The sequence below is a fragment of the Stegodyphus dumicola genome, chromosome 1 (assembly GCF_044657685.1).
Source record: "Stegodyphus dumicola isolate Sdum_Otavi_A_Nest chromosome 1, ASM4465768v1".
In the NCBI taxonomy this organism is placed as follows: domain Eukaryota; kingdom Metazoa; phylum Arthropoda; class Arachnida; order Araneae; family Eresidae; genus Stegodyphus; species Stegodyphus dumicola.
In genome coordinates, this window is record NC_140768.1 from 105,250,256 (window position 1) to 105,268,057 (window position 17,802).

Here is a 17,802-nt window from a genome sequence, read left to right on the forward strand (position 1 = left end):
AAGTGCAATTTTTAAAAATCTTCAACACACATTTCCTCACACATAAATGTGCTAAAAAGACAAATTTTGAGATACCATAATATACATAGAAGTCAAATATATATAAATCCTATTTTTAAAATATAAAAAATCTAAGAAATAAATTTATGAAATAAAGTGCCTTACTTGTTTATGAGGATTCAGTTTGGAAGCAGAACCAAAATCTGCTAATTTAATATGGCCCGTCCGATCAATCAATATATTGTCAGGCTTTATATCCCTATCATTAAAAATATATAACTTAACAATAAAGAATAATAGAATATACTGTATAAGAGTAATTTAATTTAAAAAATTCAAATTAAAAATCATAATGAATGTGTAATCATGCAAAATCATAATGAATTAAATAATATACTTGAGATCCAAGACAGCAAATCAATGCAATAATTTCTCAATCTGCAAATGGGAACCTAGTGTAAAATGAATGGAAATCTTGTATAAAATATGAACAGGAATTTTGTGTAAAAATTATGTTACCTTAATTTTTATTTTTAAGGTCCCCACAAAAGGAAACTGAAGAATTCGGTGAACATTTTCCAAGCTTTTGTATCTTAGGGAGCCTTTGAATTAACACATTAAAGGCAGGAGTCATAGTACTATGATTTATCTCTACTGTAGCTTAAAGGTGGGAGTCGTAGTACTATGATTTATCTCGACTGTAGCTTAAAGGCGGGAGTCGTAGTAATACGATTTATCTCGACCTTAACCTTCGCATTTATCTCGACTGTAGCTAGCACATGGATTGCGCAATGTGGTTTGCAATCACATTGCGCATTTCATGCGTCCCTTTACATTTGTATTTAGTATGTTTTGTAGTTTGAAGCTATTCGGCTGTTCAAAGTCTACTTACAGTAAATTCTGAAATCCTTCAATATGGTTTCACGTGAAAATAAAGATACATATGCAGACGATTTGATGGACATTGAAGAGCCACAACCTGATACATCAAACTCGGCACCACAGACTCCACGATATAAAATTGATCTGCCTAGATGTCTTTCGCTAGACATCAAAGAGCACAAATTAATTCGGATGGAAAATAAAGGCAAAAAGCTATATGCCCAATGAAACTGCGTAGTCTGTGTGGCACATTAATTTGCAATGCACCTCTTCACCGTGGCGAGTGTTATCAACATTATGACACTCATAAAAAAACACTAGATTCTTCTCATAAATATGTACTTTACAACATTTTTTGTAATTAGTGTTTAGTTCTTTTTTAATATTTCTTGTAGTTTTAAGAGTTTAAATAAACTTTTTAAAGTCTAAATTTTTTTTACGATTACACAAAATATCGCCCGCTCTAGGACGAAAAACGATTCAAAGCGGTCGCCGCGTTACCTAGGATTACTTTCGTCAAGATCCCCCGCCTTTAATGTGTTAATATAAACATCTTGAGAAACTCCTCACTATTCTGCCTCTTTCACAAACTTAAAGAAAACAGTGTATTTCTTCATAATAATTGATTCAGATAAAAGACAATTTGCACTTTTTTTTCCAAACTTGTGATGCATTTAAAAAAAAAAATTTAAAAAACTTTCCATTGAATCATGCAGAAGAATTAAGCCTATACTAATAAACATACACACAGAGTGTTGCCAGATCTTGGAATTTTAAATTTACTGTTTTTGACAAACATGCGCTCCTAAACTTTATGCAATTTTGCAACTTCATCATTTTACTGTGCTACTTCTTGCTATCTGAAAAAATGTTTAATGTGTCATAAAATATGTGTATGCTAATATAGTTTATATATTAATTTATAATAAAAAATAATTTACTTCAATAAAAGTTAGCAGCTGACAATCCTGTGATCGTTATAACCTTAGTTTAATATCTTGGTATATGGTATAAACTACAAGATAAGTAAATATATATTATAACATAATTTATGAGTAATATGAAAAATTCATCACCTTTCATAACATTTTGCTTAAAATTATTATGTTTGAAAACTCATTACAAAGAATGAAAATATATAAGACAAAAGTATATTACAGCTATGTAAATGTGAACTGAGTACAGGTAAAAAATAAATCCCTAATTCCAAAGAATTATAGTGTAACAATCCAAATGTGAGTAAGCATCTAACAATGGATATTGAACAAATTAACTAAAAAATAATGATATAAATTAACTGAGAATTAATTTTAAAAAGAAATAGAAACTTAAACAATGAAAAGCTAGCAATATGGTTTTGATATTTTAGTAACTCAAAACTAGCATACATATAAAACGAGTAAGAATCAAATTACAGTCCATAGCTTACAGCACACAGAAACTGACTTTGTGATGACATCAAAGATCATGTAAACTCACGTACCTATAATGTAGAAAAATAAATAAAAATCTGAAAGCTTTCAGATTTTACATTATGCCCAAAGGGGCTTTTTTTTAACGTTTTGTGTGCTATCTTTATTTATTAAATATCATGTTCTTCGCACTTAACCCTTTCCAACACATTACCTTTTAAAGTTGGAATTTCAACAAAAAAAAAAAAAAAAAAAAAAAAAAAAAAAAATTGGTAGGCAGTCTAATCAGCCCTAGAGGAGTGATTACACTGGTAAAATTTTGTAAAAATAGCTCTTACCGTTTTAATTCTGTTGGTGTGCCTGGAGCAAGCGAGCATTGGTGGGAAGAATGTAATAGAGTAAAAGATTTTCCCTAAGATTAAAAAACACTAGATTCTGAATACGGTAGTAGATTTAGCATTACCCAGGGCGTGCCACGGCCAGGCCTGCTACTCTACCCCCCCCCCAAAAAAAGCTCTTCTTGGAAATATGATTACATGTGTATAAGTGAAAATAAATAACTTGGGTATATGATATTTACATTTTTAAGATTTCATATTTACACTTTCATCTATTTTTTTCATGGTGGTACTTTTTGAAGAAAGTGACACCACCTTCAGAAAAGCACAACCCGACATTGCATGTTTTGCACATGTAGCGAGATCTACATCAGATTCACTATCTGAAAGTAATTCGTCTAGCACTTTCAGTGCTTCAGAAATGGTTAGCCCTCTCCGACCCATTTGCAAAATAATTAAAAATCAGAAAAAATGAACTAATATTATATCTACAATTATAAAATTATAAAATTTAAAGTATAAAACAAAATGAAATAAACGTCTACAACTCAAAACTATTAAAACATAGAGCTAACAAAACTTCTTTGAACGAAAGCAAAAGAGAACTGTTCTAGTGAAAAACCAAACAGCTGACTGATAAACTTATTTTGACTTTCAGAAAATCACCCCCAACAATTTCTTATTTGATAACCAAACCTCCCCTTGCCCCCCCTGCCAAAAAAAAAAAAGAAAAAAGAAAAAAAGAGAAAAACAGGAAATGAAACACAGATGTGGATCCACCTTTCTGTTATCAATGACCTGACCGATGAGCTGCAGAGAAACAAAGATACAAGTTTTGGTCTTGTCCTAGCCTATCAATGAGCCCACTCTGGGCACACTTGATGCTCGCTGTTCAATTTTAGGCAAGATATCAAGGTAAAACTTTAAAACTTATATAGAATAAGGAGAATAGCATACAGCTAGGAAAATAACATAGAATTTTCGATTCAAACAATTCTTTTATAGCCTTAAAAAAAAAAAAAAAAAAAAAAAAAAAAAAACTGGAAGATTTCTTTGCAAAATGTGGGTCTTTAAAAACTAAATATGGCTAAAATATATGAACAGGTTCATGTTGTGCTGCCATCTAGCATAAATAAAGAGGGTTCAGAGTAACCTATAAATCCTTTTTTATTCAATTTTTCTGTGTGTACGGAAGGAAATTTTTATGTGTGCCCACAAAGAGTTAAACCATAAAATTCAGTTCAACAGCAATATCACAAAATAATTTTTAAATGAGCATATCTTATCTATCTGAGCAGTTGTTTCCAAGAATGCTGGGACAGGATGCAAGCACTCATTGCCGCCCACGCGACATGTATTACTATTACTATATACTACAGAATGGCCCTTATTTAAAAAGCCTGCACCGTATACAGTTCTAAACAGCCATTAATAACATCGAAATGATTAATAAATTCCTTTAATAGTACTCAACTGACATATATTTGGGCAAATTTCAGATTTAGAAAAATTATACTGATTTGTAAAATTAATAATATCAAAGTGAATTAGCATAATTACTAATATAAAAATAAATATACAAATTACTCAAAAGTGAATTTACAAATGCACTTGTGGGTACATTACAATTGCCCTTAAATCATAATTTCTCACAAAATTCCCAGAAATTTCTTGAATAAATGCAAGCATTCCAGTAAAACACAGGTCTAGATAATTGACTGTGACAAAGCATTTTAAAGCTATCTCCTTTAGAAGGGATTATTTTAAAACACTCTAAGGAAAATTGATTTGTATTAATTTTTGCTTATAAAGGACTCTTTTTTTTTTTTTTTTTTTTGTTTTGTTTTTCCCCCTCAAACATGGTGAAGGAATGAAAATACAATGCAGCCAACTTGTTTAATTGTCATAAACAAAATTTATTTATTAACCAACAACTCAAGGCAAGATGAGAGCAACATCAAATATCCAAAATTTTAAAATACCTTGCAGAAGAGTCAAACTTCTTTTCTTTTAATTTTTTAAACATTTTCTTATAAAATCTTTCTTTTTATATATTTCCTTATTATCCTTAGGTCTAGACCTAAGGATGCTGTATAAAATGTTAATTTTTTTTTAATTTAAAAATGACAAAATATGAACATTTGCATCATTTAAAACATTTTCAAAGAGATTGGTTTATTTGATTACGGCACAGAATGCATTGGCTCTCTACCTAAATGGAAGGGATACCTTCACAGAAGAATATCAAAGAAAAACTGGCTCTTACCAATATGCCTACGCAATCAGCCTCTTCACCTGGAATCAAAGCCAAGTCAGACTACCAGCAATCAGTGATTTTACCATTTGGCCACTAGTGGGCATTTTTTAAAAATGGAAGTGTATCTTTATTACAAACAGTTGCAAAAATAACAGCAGGATAAGAACTTTTACAGATATGGTTGTATGTGTATATATTTATGTACTATAATACTTTTTTTTGCAGCACCTTTACATATATGTGTGTCTTGAAATATGTTCAAGAAATTAAGGCAGAATATTAAAAGAAAAAGAATCTATGTATAAAGTACTAAAGGTATTTTGATATTATAATTTAAAATAAAATACTGCTTTCTTATGGAAACTTTAGAAAATTTAGGATTTTGGAACAAAGCCGATGGCCTGGTCCTTCGAGGAACCAATTCCTTGAACGGCAAACCTCTTTTTCATAAATCTTAGATTATATTGGCATACCTGCCAACTTCGAAATATGAAAAACTGAAAGGTTCTGGGATAAAAACCAGGAGTTTTTCGTGCTACCTGATGGCCTTTCAAAAGAACCCCAGACAAACCCCCTTAAATTTGTTGTATAATGCATGTTATACAAATACTTAAGACTCTAATGTAAAACATCTAAATATTTAATTAGATACACAAAATCCTATATCTCTGCTTAATTTCCTTCTTATAATTGTCTTACACTTTTAAACTTGAGAAATACCAAATAGGGAAAGGAAAGTTATAATTTATCGAAGTATTTTGAAAAACAACAAAAATAAAATTAATAATTAATCTACATACTGTTGTGTAGATGAACTTAATAAGGTACATATTAATGTAAAACCAAACTGAATATATATTAACTGATTAAACATTACTTAAATTTTCATATACAGTTCTACATATGTCTACAATATATTAAGGCAATTCAGGTGAAATAAAACTTAATAAGAAAAAGTTGAAATCACTAGGGGTTGGGGAAATAGAATTTAGACAATCTAAGTTTCATTTATTGCTGAAAAAAAAATCGCTTTCATAAATTAAAAAAGGGGGGTTAAAAATTAAAAACTGGAAAATGTGTCAAAAAAGAAAAACTAAGAGAGTTGCCAAAAATGCATTACAATTAGAGTTAAGAAAATTTCATCAAAAACAGAACAATTATGGTTTGGTTTTTACTCCAATGCAATAATACTAGGTATGATAACACAGGTTTAAAAAAATACTAAAAAGGGAATTAAAATATACACACCTGTGCACATAGCCCATTGTATGAAGATTATGAATTGCAAGAACTAGCTCTGCTAGGTAAAATTGACACATGTCTTCAGGAAGAACATTGTCATACTTTTCCAGCAGTGACAGCATGTCACCACCAGGATGAAATTCCATGATCAAATACAGGTTCTGATTGTCTTGAAACGCATATTGAAGTTTTGTCAGCCAAGGACTAGTTGATTTAGCCATAATATCTCTTTCCTCTTCATAAAAGGCTACCTACAAAAATTTAATAATTTTTACATAAAGCAAAGTAACAAGATATTTAGAATCAAAATTTCATTATTTTTGAATAAGGACATAATAAAGTGGAACCTCGGATAACAAGCGCCTCACTTTAAAAACAGTTTGGTTCATGAACAAGTTATTTGAATAAATAAGTGCCTTGAATGACGAACAATGTCTCGAGATATGAAGACTTATTAAATCATGATTCATGATTTTCATGGTGTTTTATGATAATCTATCTCATATAATTAACACTCAGGGACTTCTGGAAACATATTTTTAATATTTCCCATTGCTTAAAACTTATTAACAAAGACTGGAAGCAAGTGATTTACAAGACAATGAATTCTGCCTGGAGGAAGATGTTATTTCAGACATGTAGGATATCCACGAATTCCTCTGGCTCTGATATCAGTTAGAGTATATTTAAGTGTGCCCCTTGGATTATCACTAAGCTGTTGTTTCATTTATCACCAAGTTGTTGTTTCATTTATGGTATGCTGAGTAGTTGAATGTTTTGGAAACCCTATTATGACATAATTGGTTGTGTGATTGCTGTGAATTTGAATGACGGGAAAAGATGTGTGAAGGCTTGTTTGTGTGTTGGATGTTGGTCAGGACAGCGATTGCCAACCTTTAGAACTTCACGAACCACTAAATGTATAATTTCTTATTTGGCGGACCACTAATATGAATTTAGGGTAAAAAAAAAGGTAAATACATTTATATAATAATAACCAGAAACCATTTATTTCATTAATGTGAAATGCAGCTATTAAAGGTAACAAAGTTGTACAGCAATTATTTAAAAAATGAAAAATTTAAGATTATTTTAAGTATTACACATTTTTAGTGTGATATCTGTTCCTGTTTGTTTGAAATTAGTTTATGGATTTTTTTTTTCGGGGGGGGGGTCTAGTGATATTACAGCAAAAAGAAGAGCCACGTTTATTTCAAGCTGAGATCTGTGCAGAGTTTTAATTGCTGTTAAATTGTAAACACCTTTTCGTGCAAATATGTTGTTAAAAATTTTCATTCCATTTCCACTCACTGATGGGTATTCATTTTTTATAGAGAGACAAAAATAAGGTCTTAATAAAGATTGCTGGAATTTAGTTTTTAAATTGTCTCGCAAAACAGATCAATCTGGCTTTCTTTTTCATTCATGCTGAATTTGCTATCTTCAGTGTTTGCTGACAATGGATCCATTATCCACATATTTCCTTGCCTAGGATCATTTTACTTTAAGTAATGACCAAAACATTCTGCCAGTGACTGTAAGTGCTGTTGAATAATGGATACTACTTGCTGGTTGAGATCTTTCTCTCCCATACTTGCATTAAAATTTATAAACATTTGTATATTTCCTTTTACAATGTTTGCCACAGCGATATTGTTTTTGAAAAGCATCATTTTACTTGTACTGTAAACACGTGCTTAAGTTGCACTTGCATATGTTTAGTTCTAATAACAGAGGAAAAACATCTGCCAGGTATGCAAGCTTGGCTACTCACTCATCGTCGGACAAGAGTTCTTGAAATTCCGGATTATTCTGCTGCTGAAAAATAATTTGATTTCTTCACACAGGATGAACAGTCGAGTCAGTATTTGGCCCCTTGAAAGCCATCTCACCTCAGTGTGAAGAAAAAAGGTAATTATACAGGGAACCCATTTCTTCACAAAATGTTTCAAATAGTCAAGAATTAATTGCTTTGTGTCGAATTTCATTTATGATATTAATAACATCTGATAATACTTGGTGCAGTACTGGGGCATTTTTTTTTTACCACAAGATGCTCACTATGTATAATGCAGTGTGTAGACAAAAAGTCTGGATGACTTACATTTTTCACCTTTGCAACAACTCCTGAGCAATGTCCAGTCATGTTCAGTTCAATCCTGGGCTGAAGAGTTTTAGCAGACTTATTACTTTCAGTTTAGGAATTACTATTAGTTTCTGTACAGCTTTTTTTTTTCCAAAAACCTTTTCATAAGCTTGCAATACACAAGGCTTAAATAATTCTTCTCCGTATATGGCTTTTTGTTTTTCGCTATTTGAAGTGCTATCAGATAGAAAGCCTTTGATACGGACTTATCTTAAGGAAACATATTTTTAAGGTATCTATACATTTTTTGAAAATATTCAAATAATTTCTCAGCTAAATTTGGGTGTTTTGATTCCAAGTGTTTTTCGAATTTTGAAGGTTTCATGGCATCATTAGATTCTGAGAACAGGTAATACAAAAAAGCCGTGGATTCAGCTAACTACCGGGTTCTGGAAAAAATCTAAATTTCAAAGTAGTCTGAAACATTCCCCCCCCTACCTCCAGTTTGTTTAAACTTTCTTTCTAATGCTGTCTGAACGTGATGAGGAACGTAGATGCTTTGATTCATTAATCACCTCCCAGTAAGTGAAATACTGTATTTGCCAGTGTATAAGATACACTTTTTTCCTTTGAAAATATGTCTGAAAAACGGTGTGCGTCTTATGTGTCGTTTGTGAATGGGTCAAAGCTTCATGGGATGCTGTGAAAACAGAGACAGTGGTTAAATCATTTAAGAAGTGTGGCATTAGCAATGTACTGGATGGTACAGAGGACAATTTGTTGAATGAGGATTAAGATGCTGATTTAGAAGAGGCTTCAAGTGACTCTTCATTTAGCTCTGGAGATGAGTGTCTGGATTTGACAAAAAAGATTGGCTAATCTTTGGAATATGGTAACAGGTAGTTTGGCGACATTTTGGTAAGGCGATAAAGGTTACTAGCTAGGACTTTAGCAATAATCTTTGAAGTACACAGCTCGAATCACAGATTATTTTGTCTCGGAGAAATGATAGATTATGAGACATGTAATGTGAGATTTTCCGGAAAATTCCGATCGTGATTTTAACTAATAAGAACTTAAAAACAATTTCGCTGCTAAAGTGCAGAATCGCCTACTTATTTGTTTGGCGTTTTTTACAAGAGTAAGAAAAATTGGATTATTGTCAATTTTCTTTGGCTTTTTAAGTGAAAATAGGTCAATGTGTACATAGATAAAGTCAAGAGTGTGCGCAATGCCATTTTTGTGCAATTCTGGGATTTTTTTTAAGTGAAAATAGGTCGACGTGTACATGGACACCGTGTATGTGCAATTCTTAAAAACACTGCAAGCAGTTTGCGATTCTGCACTTTCTCCCAATTTTGCACCTAATCTTCGTCATAATTAAGCATTTTTGTTCCATAAAAGTTCTAGTATAAGCGTAATTTGGCTAGCAGATTGTTGGAAAAAATTTTGAGTAAAAAAAAAAAAAAAAAGAACATGCCTTTACTTCGTGAAAACAAAATGGCGTCCAAAACAAAACTAGCAGGTTGCTATAGCAGAGTTGGTCGCCACATTTTCGCCAAAAAATCGCCAAGTTATTATAATCCGAAGATTCACCAAAAGATTAAAAGGTGTTCTTTCCCAGATACATTGGGTATTTGCAGAAACCATTACTTTGTATTTGTATTATTTTATATTTAAAATATTGTAAATTCATTATAATAATCAGTAATAAAGTTTTATCTTTCAAAAATGTGTACAAAAAAGAGGCTGCGTCTTAGATGCTGGCAAATACGGTAATTCCAATTTCACTAGTTATTCTATCTCTAGTTTTACTAAAGAAAGGCAAAATATTTGCTTGCTTTTCTCACTCATTATGCGTCTACTATCTATTTTATTTGAATCTGAAAACCATAAAAAAATTAAAGAAAATTATTAACGAGTGGAAAATGCCTGTAAAAAGAGCACAAATTATGTCCTAATTTTTTTGCAGATCATCAAAAATTTTCCATGGATCACTAGTGGTGACCATCAGTTGGTGACTGTGGGGTTAGGAAGTACATTGTTATTTTGCGATTTACACAGTAAAATGGCTGAATGTGGTAAGATTAATTTGAAGTTTCTGTACGATTTGGAATGAAAAAGGAAAAGCACTAATTAACTAGTGTGTAAATGAAGGTTTACTTAGTAGCCATTATAAGTGTCCCGTTTGTACGAAGAAAATGCGTATGGTCGAACATCGGAGGATACTGGCACTATAGAGGATATTTTTTACTTTTATTTTTGTGAATTTATGTGGCGATGCCAGTATACAGATTCTAGTTCAGATAATTTTAGGAAGTTTTGGGATGCTGTTAAGGAATTATGTTTTACTGAAGACTTGGAAATTTCTAAATCTGGTAAGCGGATATTTCTTTTGTGTAGTACTAAGATAAATTTCCTTTTTTATGCTATTTGATTGTTTGACTTAAAATGTAGTTTATTGAGATTATATATTTTTTGTTGGCTGTTCCATTGACTTTTTTAGTGAAAATAAATCGATGTGTACATGGACAAAGTCACGAGAGTGTGCAATGCCAAGTTTGTGCAATTCTCTGATTTTTTTTTAAGTGGAAATAGGTCGATGTGTGCATGGATACCGAATTTGTGCAATTCTTCAAGTTGTGTGCAATTCTTCAAGTTGCTTTGTGTAGCAGCGATTTTTGTCCCAAAAATCACCACTACATAAAGTCAAAATAACAAGTTGAACAATTGCACAAACTCGGTGCCCTTGTACCGCCAAAAATCGCCAATTTTCGCCAAGGGGCACCCGTAAATATATTTTTACCCTGAGGTCTTACTTTTCTGGCACTTGCTTTAGCTTTTTTGAACATTATAATATTTGACAAAGTGGGGTATCTACAAAAAATTCCTTATGCTTTACTCTTTTTACAGTGCACCATGGCAATCACGATTCCACCATTATTTGGAATATTTTGCCAGTTTCCCTGATGTTTTAGGTATAGAGAGTGTAGCTGCCTGAAAACAACATTAGTAATGCCTTTCATTGCATCATCAATGTGCACATCTTTTATCATTTCCTTTAGGAGCCCTGCCACAGATGAAAATAGTTCTGCCTGCTCTATCAAGTAGAAAACGAGATCTTCACATAGGGTTTACTCCTATTTGCGCAAGGGATACAAAAATGGGAAAATGATCTCTATTATATGGATCATTACTAACACTAAATGTATCGCAAAAGGACAAAAGAGACGGTGAACAGATGGCAGGGTCAAGAGTATGAAATGACCTTGTAGGCTCATGGAAGTACATGCCTTTTTCATTATTGTGGAAATAAAGATTCCTTCGATCATCTGCTCAATTTGTCTTCCTCAAGGATTTGTGTCCTCATTTTCCCAGAGCAGTGACTATGACTGCTTGCCAATTTTCGCCAAGTCGCCTATCATAGCAGACTATGACTGTTAAAGGTTCAGGCAGCTGTTTTACAAGATAATTTAAATCCCACTGATAAATATGATCATTCGGAGCCAAATAAAGAGAACAGATTAAAACTTCAGTATTCAAATTTGTTTCTGTAGCAGCAACTTGGAGGGACACTGTCAAAGAAAGTGCATTTAATAGATAGTCAAGCGAGGACAGCAGACTTACACCTTCACTGCCACTCACCTGCTAGATTATCTTTCCTAGTGAAATAATATCTTTTGCCTTGACCTGTACATCAACCTCTTTGTAGGCAACCGGCTGCAGCCCGGTTGCCACTGACTTTCGTTTCAAAACTTTGACTGCATGCATAACTGCCGCTTGGATTTCACTGGAGGAAAGGCACTCCCATGGATCAACTTTGGAGGTAGAGGTGCAATAACATTTTAAGGGCTTGCAAAAGCCCAGTCTGAGAGTCTCCTCACTCTGGCATACTGCCTGGTCAGTCCATCAACTGACCTTTCTTATGCATCTTGATCCACCGAGCAGTACAGACATTTTGCCAGGATTACGCATCGACAAAAGTTTTATGTACTGAAACAGATATAGCAACTTGCCCAAGATTGGATCCTTGAAGCAGAGAAGCAAACTGCATAACCAAAATCATATCAATTTGCAAAGCTCCCAAACGGAGATGCTTTATGTGTCTTGGCTCAACAAAGCATGCCTGAATATGCTTGTTTATTACAATGGAAAAATTTTTTGCAGTTTACCAGAAGAATAAATAATACAAGGAAATGGAGTCTGTTACTGGTTTCATTGCCATTAGTGAAGGTATATATTCATTTCACAGATATATTACCAGATTCAGTATTTTGTTTCTAAACTTCACTGCTTTGAGGTTTTTCCATCATGCTAATATGTACATTTGTTGAAGCCATATTTGAACAAAGAAAAAATTCGGGTCCGAGTGCTCCATCCACCATCGAACCCTACAAGGGAAAAGAGAATCCTGTGTTAATGCTAGCTATATGTATACGCAAAATGAAGCGCCACAGTTGGTTTTCTCGAAAGCTATCGTATGTTATCCCCAAGTCATAGATACTAAGGTCGGAAAACAGCAGATTGACACCAGTGAAAACAACTATATGCCTCCTGTTTAGCCAAAGCAAAGGCCAAAGTAAAGAATTGAGAACAGTACCTCACTCCTCAACTACTAGGACCCTCCTTTCCAATGGCACAAGTCTCTACGCATGGCAAACACATGGACAGTTTTCTTGCCAGTCGTAGCTAAAATGAGAGCTTTAATAGCCTATTATAGCGAGTCCCAACCTCTAAAGAGGAAAACCACAGGGGAGAGAAACAGGAGATAGTAGTAGCTAAGAGGAGAGGAAAAGAGAGTAAATCATTAGGGATCCAGGATCGTGACACCCGTCTCACCAAGATGATCCCCTGAAGGTTTAAGTTACCTTTGAACTGCCACACCCATACTCACAAAAAGTGAACCTCTGTGGGCAGTTAAATGAATTAAAATATTAAGTAGGTTGATACATAATTGGAAAAATTGCTTGCCATAAGGAATGATTAAAATCTTTAATATATCTCGAAAAATGAAAAGAAATCTCTTCACAAACTCATCTTCAAAACCAAGAAACGAAACCCAACAGACTGAACTTCTGCCTCTCAGAATTAATCTCTTTGTTATCATTAATGGGAAGTGAAAATAGAATTATCATTCTTGTTGAATTTCAAGCTGACATAATAGTCTCCCATACTTTCATGAAGAAAGTTTTCCTAACAATTGAATGGCTTTAGATTAATGATAAAGACAAGTCATTTTATCTGCATTTCATTTTTTTCTTGCATTTGAGGAATTTAAATAACAAATACTTCAGTTACATACCAACAATAATACTTAAATAACTTTATCTCTTTATTATTCCTTCAAAACATGAGATTAAAAATATATCAATAGACAAAAAAAATGAACAAGTTATTGAAGCAATTATTTTTCTATATATATTTTTCATTTTCTATTTCAATTTTCATTTCATTTTATGGTGTATTTTATTTTTATCTTTAAATACTTAAAAGGTTATGCAGAACGAAGCATGTTACAGCTCTCTTGGATTATTCAAGTTTGATATTTCAGATTATTACTCTTTGAGAAAACAGTTTGAAACATAATACAATATAGATTATTTATATTTTTATATTATTGGTATTTCCACGAATAGTAACGGATCATTTCTAATTTTGATTTATAATTGAAATGTAATAGGTTTCTTTGTACAATTTTAGCATTTTCTGGGATGATTTAATCTACTTCTACTAAATTATTAAGTTTTTGAGAAAATAGTGATATATATAATCGTAGAAATTCAACTAAGAAAATGAATAAGTAATAGATACTTTTTTTGCAATTGTATTTACATTTTGTTGAGAAAGAGTTTCTTGCTTGCGAAGCACTTTCATGGCATACACATCTCCAGTCGCTTTCTCTCGCACCACTTGAACTTCTCCAAAATGGCCCCGGCCAATAATCTTCTTAACTTCAAAATCTTTCAGATTTACTCGCAGGGATTTTAGTTCAATCATTACACCTTTAACTGTTTTTATAAAGAGGAAAAGAAATCCATGATTTATTGAGCAAAGCCTCTAATTATTATAGACATTTCAGAGATTAATATTACTTCAATTTTATAAAAGCAAAGAACCATCATTATCTGGAATTTGCAATAAGTTTATGTTTGGGTTTAATTGGCAGATTTTAACAGCCATTAAAAAAAAATCAATTTGAGAAACAGACTTCAATAAAAATAAATAATAATTGCTGTAACCTTTACCAGAAAAATACAACCTGACATTTCAAATTGACCATACCAAAGTCAGGCCCGCACTAAGCCTAATCGGTGCTGTCGTGCAAATGTCTAGCGAGGGCCTTTATGCAGTGGCGATATTAAAGGGACATTGCTTATAATTAACATTTAAAATGAAGCATTATTAACATAATATGAAAAACAAACAACAAAAAAAACATTTTATCTTTTATCTAAATATGAAAATATTCTGTGCTTTGTTAAAAACCACACTCAAACATATTCATTGAAGAATTATACATTCATTTATGTTATAAAAAGCCGCTCAACCGATACAGTGGTTAGCGTTGCTGACTGACGTGCCGAAGGCCTCGTGTTTGAATCCCAGAGAAGACATGGATGTTTGTAAATGTATAGTGTACATGCGGCATGGAGGCACTCAAAATAGGCGAGGCGAAAGTCCTTTTGAAGGGATGGTGGTAGGGAAGAAGAGGTGGGAGACTTTTTGACCCCCTCAGGGTGCTCTCTATCAAAATTGGGGATGAAACTGAGCTAAATCGCACTATCACCTGTAAGGTGCTCAAGGCTGTTGCCAACGACAGACGTATCTTGCAATCATTGCCACGAGGAATTTTGTAGGCTTGGGCTGACTATAGGCCAGACAAGTGAGCATTAGTCAAGAACAACATGATATAAAAAAGTAACATTGCAAGCGAAGTGAAATAATATACAAAATGCATTGCATGCCAAATATCTAGCTGAACATTATTTTTTATCTTAAAAACAAATTAATATACATATCTAATAAGCTTGCACTGAATAAATTGTTGTTCGCAGCGTAGTTTACGACAAGGTTCAAACTGTGATTACAACAGGGCCCAAACAATGCTCTAGGGCTGATATCTAGGGATATATCCAAAATTCTTTTCTGCACACCGCTATGTTGTTGACAATGATATAGCGTAGAGTTTCAACTGGCGACGCTACATTTCCTCCAAAAGTTTACGAAAACTGCAGTTCATGCATAAGACCTATACTATTTATATCACTTTGATTTTTATCAGTTAATGCTTTTTGCAGTTTTTGATATAAGTTGAGATGATCTTGTAAATACACTTTTGCAAAAAAAATCGAAGCACCAAGAAGGACTTTTGCAATCGTGACGAAATTTGGTATGCAAAAACAACTTAATCGAATATGCAAATGATCAAAGTTTCAAGGCAAATGAACAGGAATTGCGATCATAGCGTGCATTTCTAGTGTGCAATTTGCAAAGTATAAAACCAGTAACAGAGGTGGCAAATTTATCTTTTTTTTTTTTTTTTTTTTTTTTTTTTTTTTTTTTTTTTGTTGCTGCCACTGCAATTCCATAAAGAAGCAAGTAAAGATGCCATTACGACAATATTGAAGACCTTACAGACAACTAAATGACTTCGAACGCGGTCGCATTGTAGGGTTGCGTGAAGCTGGGTTGTCATACCGAGCAAAAGGCCGCCACCTGCAGTGCACAGACACTGCTGTGCAAAGATGTTGGCAGCAATGATTGCTACAAGGAAATTGCTGACGAAATGAAGGCTTCGGAAGGCCAAGGAGTACAAATGCAAGGCATGATAAAACCAGCGGTATCATTGTTGACTATTCATGGTACCTACAGCCACGTCTATACCTCCCGTGGTACCGTCCACCATCTCACGGTGCTTGTCCTGAGGCGGGGTTATGCTAACGGAGGCCTTTAAGACGTTTGCCTTTGACCCCACCACATCGACGGAGTCGTCTGGAGTGGTGTCGCAGCTGATCATCATGGCTGCTATCAGATTGGCATCGTATAGTGTTCAGCGACAAATCCCGCTTCACTCTTGAAGCAGATGACCACCATGTTCGTGTCTGGAGAGGACGGGGCCAGCAGTCCCAATCAGCCAATCAAAAGCATACAGACATAACCCCTGGTGTGATGGTGTGGGGCCCTATTTCTTATGAAAGCAGGTCATCTTTAGTCATCCTCCGTTCATCTTTAACATCTCAACGATATGTTGATACCATCCTGCAGACGGTTGCATTACCATTCATGGCACGTCATCTTGGGGCCATTTTCCAACAGGATAATGCCAAGCCACATACCGCTCACATATCACTGGACTGTCTCCGTGCGGTTGATACTCTTCCTTCGCCAGCAAGGTCATCAGACCTTTCACCAATCCAGAATGTCTGGGAGATGGTAGGCCGCCAGATTCGGAAATATCGCAGATCTGGAGCGACAACGGATGAATGCCTGGCAGAATGTGTCGCAGGATGACATTAGGAACCTCTACCACTCCTTACCTCGGCGAATTCAAGCATGCATTGCCACCAGGGGTGGTTCGACCAACTACTAATTATAACATTCGGTGGGTGATTGTAAGCCGTGAACAGGTGATATGACCTTGATTTTTTAATCATTTAATTATCTATGTATGAGCTATACACATATTCAATTTCGTCAAAAACAACAACTTCCTTCATGGTGCTTCCTTTTTCTTGCAAAAGAGTGTATACGTGAATGACAATTCGTGATGCCGATGCGTATGTGAGGGTACAGGGGGCACCGTAGACGCGTTCGACAAATTGCTTAGTCCTTATTTTGTTCTACAGTGTTTAGTTATTTGGGCAACATTTATCTTCTTTTTTTGGGAGGGGGGGTTGATTGCTTGTTATTGTTATTCTACGTAAAAAAAAGGTACGAGCAGTTACATATTATGTTAAACTTAGGTTAGCTTTTTAATTCAGAAAAGTGGCGATTTGAGCATAATTACTCGAAAAATGTGTTTCTTTTTACATGAACCATTTGTTTATTATAGTAAAAATACTTATCTTTCGAGAAGAAAGGATTGACATATTTACAGAGTACCAGTGAATTTAAAATATACCTATTTGAGATTTGGAGTGAAGTAAAAATACAGAAGGTATTCTGAAATCAAAAACTGGCCATTTTCCGATTTTGAGCTATACGGAAAACCGAAGGAAAACGTTTCGTCATTTTCATTGTCTTTAAATTTTATTTATTTACTTTAATAAACAAAACAGTACCACCCCCTCCTTGAATTATTTGGTACTGACCTAATAATTAATATATTTTCCAAGCAATGGTTAAGATATACTCACTTTTTCAGAAGTAAGGTAAATTATTTCAGTGACTTTCCAAATGTTTTTAAGAAGGAGTGTTTTACGCAATAGCTCTTATAATAGTTATTTTCTGCTTATATGTTTATTTCCACTTTTTCTGTTTTCATTTTTCCCTAGATGTCAGAAGAAAAAATTGTTTGAGTATCAGAATGTAAGAAGGTTAAAAAAAAGGTGAAAGGTAGACCTTAATATACCAGAACTTTGAAAT

General features: G+C 33.7%; 1 protein-coding gene across 6 annotated transcripts in view; it reads right to left on the minus strand.

Moving 5' to 3' along the window:
- The window catches only part of LOC118202431 (citron Rho-interacting kinase-like), a 284,352-nt gene that overhangs the window by 253,793 nt on the left and 12,757 nt on the right, over nucleotides 1-17,802 (minus strand). For 4 of the 6 annotated variants that reach the window (XM_085818656.1, XM_085818639.1, XM_085818636.1 and 1 more), the window contains exons 3-5: nucleotides 14,029-14,225; nucleotides 6,138-6,382; nucleotides 166-259 (exon numbers count right to left, since the gene is read on the minus strand). In XM_085818656.1, the coding sequence (XP_085674782.1) occupies nucleotides 166-259; nucleotides 6,138-6,382; nucleotides 14,029-14,225 (536 nt within the window). The remainder of the gene's footprint in view (nucleotides 1-165; nucleotides 260-6,137; nucleotides 6,383-14,028; nucleotides 14,226-17,802) is intronic. The other 2 variants (XM_085818648.1, XM_085818666.1) reach the window with 2 other exon arrangements.